This window comes from Sipha flava, unplaced genomic scaffold, assembly GCF_003268045.1.
Source record: "Sipha flava isolate LNK unplaced genomic scaffold, YSA_version1 116_pilon_pilon, whole genome shotgun sequence".
In the NCBI taxonomy this organism is placed as follows: domain Eukaryota; kingdom Metazoa; phylum Arthropoda; class Insecta; order Hemiptera; family Aphididae; genus Sipha; species Sipha flava.
Window position 1 is genome coordinate 1,127,890 of NW_020271740.1, and position 5,070 is coordinate 1,132,959.

General features: G+C 28.2%; 1 protein-coding gene across 1 annotated transcript; it reads right to left on the reverse strand.

Annotated features, from left to right (window-relative positions):
* Positions 1-802: 802 nt before the first annotated feature.
* On the reverse strand, positions 803-5,070 carry LOC112692542 (transketolase-like protein 2; the record flags this gene model as incomplete). The annotated part of the gene is given in 11 exon segments (XM_025567241.1): positions 803-1,053; positions 1,143-1,374; positions 1,461-1,600; positions 1,680-1,806; positions 1,871-2,008; positions 2,071-2,316; positions 2,478-2,621; positions 2,680-2,914; positions 3,002-3,191; positions 3,282-3,427; positions 4,917-5,070. Coding segments are annotated over 11 exon segments (1,875 nt in total). The 3' UTR covers positions 803-883.

Genomic DNA, 5,070 nt, shown 5'->3' on the forward strand with positions numbered 1-5,070 from the left:
TTATAACTATAATTTGTAGCTCTATCTACAATATGTAAATGTAGCCACAATTAAAGTAAAATTTATTTTTCATGAATACAATTAAACAACTATCATAGATGGCATTAATAGACCTCATATAGATATTATTATTAGCCCCCAACTACTAATACATCCCATGTTGTCTACACATCATCATTCTCATTCAAATTTTATATTTTTAATTTGTAAGTTAATTACTTAATAGTTATTATAATATTGCTTTTTACTATATATTATTTTATAAAATAATTTTAGGATTGAAAATGTTCTGTAAGAAAAATAAAATATAAGTGCATATTGTTTATCAAGTACTTTATCTAAGAGAACAAGTCCATGTACTACTTTTCAAGAGCATAAGTTCTAAACTCTAGTTAACACTCTTTTTTAAGTAATTAAAACAGTTGCTTAAAACTGTAGGTATTTCAGCTATACCTAACATACAATTTAAGTATAAAACCTACTTATTCTTTTATATTCCAAATACAGCAGGTAAAAAAATGGTTATTTATAAAAATATTTTAAATATGAGCAGATATTAGTCATTTTAAATTGACTACAATTTACCATAAGAAAATAAATTATACAAATAATAACACCAGTTTATGATATTTTTTTGGTCCTTTGGTATATTTCACAAAAGAAAAGAAAAGGGTCATTATTTATGAATTATTTATTATTTAAATGTTTTAAACAAATTTGTAAAAATAATTATTCTTGTTTTTTTTAAAAAAAAAAATATATAATATTGCTATGAAAAATTCAAGAAACTGACTAAAATATAAAATAAAAATGACCAATTAAAAAGACCATATGAAATTAAGTTGAAAAATATAAATGAGATTTATACAATATATGAAATTAATTAATTAACAAATTTTTTGACTGCTGCAACAATATTTTTGGAACTGATTCCGAAGAGGTCCAATAATACATTGCTAGGACCGGAACGAGGAATGTCAGAAACAGCAAGTTTTTTAACACAAATGTCTCTTTCTTCAGCAACAGCAGACAAAACAGCTTCACCTATACCACCTATATGACAAAAATATAAAAAACAAAAGTTAGCAATGATTTTAAAAAAATGGATATTAGATACATAATATAAATATATTCTCATGTACCTTCTGGGTAATGGTCCTCTACAGTGATGATTCGACCACCACATTCTCTAGCATTCTTTATAATAGTGGCAGCATCAAGTGGCTTAATAGTGAATGGATCAAGAATTCTGACGCTGATACCAGATTTTCCTAGCTCTTCAGCAGCAGTTATAGCTTCGTATAATGTTACACCAGCACCAATTATCAATACTTTGTCTGAAGGGGAACTTTTAAGAACTTTAGCTTTTCCGATCTGAAATTAATATATTTGTAAGTTTAATTAATATTGATTATTTTATAAATATAAAAAATTTTAAAACTAAAGCATTTAATACTAACTTCAAAAATTTCATCGTTTTTATAAATGACAGCAGTCGCTGGTCTCGATGTACGGATAAAACAAATACCCTTAGTATTTGCTGCTATTTCAATAGAACGTTCACAGCTCACTGCATCAGCTGGATAAAATATGGTTGCACCTAAAATGAGAGAAATTAAAATTAATCAAAAATCAAATACACAAAAATAATAGATTAAGAATCATAAAACTCATAATACCTGGAATGCTTCTGAACATGGCAATATCTTCAAGACCCATTTGACTAGGTCCATCTTCACCAATACTTATTCCACAATGTGAACCAACAAAATTAACATTAGTTTGAGAAATGGCACCCATACGAATCTATATGAATTTAAAATATAATATTGAATTATTATTTTAATATTATTAGTATAGTACTACATACTTGATCAAAAGATCTAGTAAAGAAAGTAGCAAAAGTCGATACAAATGCAATAGTTCGGTCTCTGCATGCTGTTCCAATTGCAATGCCAACCATGTTTTGTTCAGCAATGAAACACTCAATATGCCTTTCAGGGAATTTCTAAAAATGAATAACAATAAAATAGTATAGCAATAAAATTGTATGTTGAAAGAATATCATACCACTTTGATTTTGTCAGAATATGTAGAGTTTTTGGTATCACCATCTAAAGCGATTACTCGGTCATTGTTTTCAGCAATTTTAGCTAAAGCTGTACCATATGCAACACGTGTAGCAATCTTTTCACCAAGTGTATAGTTTGGCGGAGTTGATAGACGAACATTGGTAATATTTAAAGTAGGAACAACAGCAACAGGTTTAGGTATATTTACAGGCATTTTTTTGTTCCTAATTTGACCATTAATTTCCTATATTAAATAAATTAAATGAGTATTAATGAAATAATTCCATTACAAATATTAATATTTTAGGTTCAAAAATGCAGTGATGTTTTTTAATATAAAAATTACAATGGTTTAATTCTGTTATTTTTGAAACAAGAAAAAAAGACAGTTAAATTTATGTTTACCTCTAGTACTTTAACAGCGTTATCATTTAATGGAGTTCCATGCCACTTTTCAGCATCTTCAATGTTGACAAAACCTTTTCCTTTGTAAGTTTTTGCCAAAATAGCTGTGGGTTTTCCTTTTGTAATTGAAGCTTCATGGAAAGCCTAAAAATAGAGAAGAAACATGTAAAAATATGTCAACAACACTTTTATATTATGTTACTTTTGTTAATTCTTCGATATCATGTCCATCGACAACAATGGCATTTAAACCAAACGATGTTATTCTTTGTCTGTAAACTTCCATATCATGCTGTAAAGAAGTAGGTCCAGATTGACCTAAGCGGTTGATGTCAAATATTACCACTAAATTGTCTAAGTTGTAAAATGATGCAAAGTTTAAAGCTTCCCATACTGAACCTTCTGCACTCTCACCATCACCCAACAAACAAAAAGTCCTGAAAATAATTACAAATATAAGTTATTAGATTTTAATTGAAAAATAGCCTAGAATAGAAAAATATTTAAAAAGTATAGTTCATTACCTGTATGATGATTTATCGAAGTATTTACCAACATAGGCCATTCCACAAGCAACAGAGAGACCCTGACCAAGAGAACCAGTACCGACATCAATAAAATTTAAACGAGGTGTAGGATGTCCTTCTAAGTCACTGTCAATTTTCCTTAAGTTGGCTAAATCAGATACTGGAAACAAACCAGCTTCAGCCCAAGCTAAAAAAAAATTAAATTAAATTTTTGAAATTCATGTAAAAGTAAAATATTGTTTATATTTATTATTTATATATATATAACTTTAATTACCTGCATATAAAATTGGACAAGCATGACCTTTAGATAATATAAATCGGTCATTAACTGGATCTTTTGGGCTAGATACCTTGTAGCGCATTGTATGGAAAAATAAAACAGACATGATTTCTGCCATTGAAGCACATGATGTAGGATGGCTATTAAAAAATAAGTTACAATTAATTTTAATTAAATTAAAAATTTAAAAGTTATTTTGATTTATAATAAAGGTACCTAAGTTTTACAATATAATATAAAAGATAATTTAGTTTCTAAATCTTGCAAAAACTTAAATTAATAATGAATTTCAAAGATAGTTAAATTAATACATATATATGTTATGAACGTATACATAATAATGAATAAGAAGAAGTGAATAGGATATTTTAACATTTACCATCCATTTAAATACCTTATTTATTTTGTGTACAGTAAAAGTTTAGGTATTTATTTTTTATTTTTGTATCAATTCACTCCATCATATGTCTCTAAATATTTAGCAATTGCGTAATGTTACAATTTTTAAGAATTGACACATTTAATTTATATGTGAATAATTTAATAATCAAAATTTATAGAAGAACAAAACAAAATTTAATTTTAAATGTTCTTTTGAGAACATACATTTGTATTTTACGAGTAGTCTTTAATTTATCAGTATTTATAATTATTTAAAAGGTTGAAAATCAAAATTAAGGACAATTTTATTCAGTATTTTTTAATTTAACACTTATGAAATTATACAAATTTATTTATTTCATAGAAATAAAATTATTGTAAGATCTAACCTACCTACTTAAAAATATTTGCTTTAACACTAAGTTATACTTTGTAATAATTTACATTAAATAAAAAATGTAACTTAACAAACAATATTTTAAACAAAGCATGGTAATTAATTTCTAAATATAATAGAAATACATGAATAAATACATAAAAATTTAAATTATTAAAATGTTACGAATATATAATCAAATACAACTCATTAAGGACATAAAAACTAAGCAATAAGTAAACATTAATATTACAAAATATCAACTGTTATTACTATTTTTAAAAGAGTGACGAAATATCTAACAAATAAAAGCCAAATACATTTACTAGTACCTATTTAATTTCGTTATTTTATTAGGCAAAAAAAAACTGTTCTGGTAAATAAGGTTCTTATTAAAACCATAGAGCATAAAAGTAATTACTACATATATTAATTTTTTTAAAAAAATTTTCGTATGGCAAATACAGGTGTTGTTTTATTTCCGTTTGCGTGTAATCAACGTAGGCGAATTTCGATTAAAAATAAAAATAAGACCGGCAAAAGAATGGAAGGCCACCTGGAACCATAATTATTTACTTTCACCGCGGTCGACGCGGTGTATTCGGCCTATTGCAATGGTTGGATATTGTACCGGCACGGGTTACCCGCAAGGGCGAACGATGACGAACATGCGCGCGGCGTTCGTAGCGGAGAACGGAAAGTGAAAGGGAACTGCGGCGGAGAAAAATTTGAAGGAAACTGTGATTTGACCGTGAGGACGACGACGAACAGAACGCAACTACGGAAAACTAATACTATAGCAACACGGAAAACGCCAAAGAACGTGAAACGAAAACGTGGTGCAGCGGGGAAGAAAACGAAAAACCACTTACCCGGATTTCGAAGCGTTGGTGGCGATGATCGAGTTGATCCTCAACTTGTTGGCCAGATCCTTGAGCGTCTGTACGGATGATGATTCCATCTTGTGATAGTTTGCCATTTCGACGTGCGGCGAACAAAACGTGGGGTAACGATGGAAACTTTAAC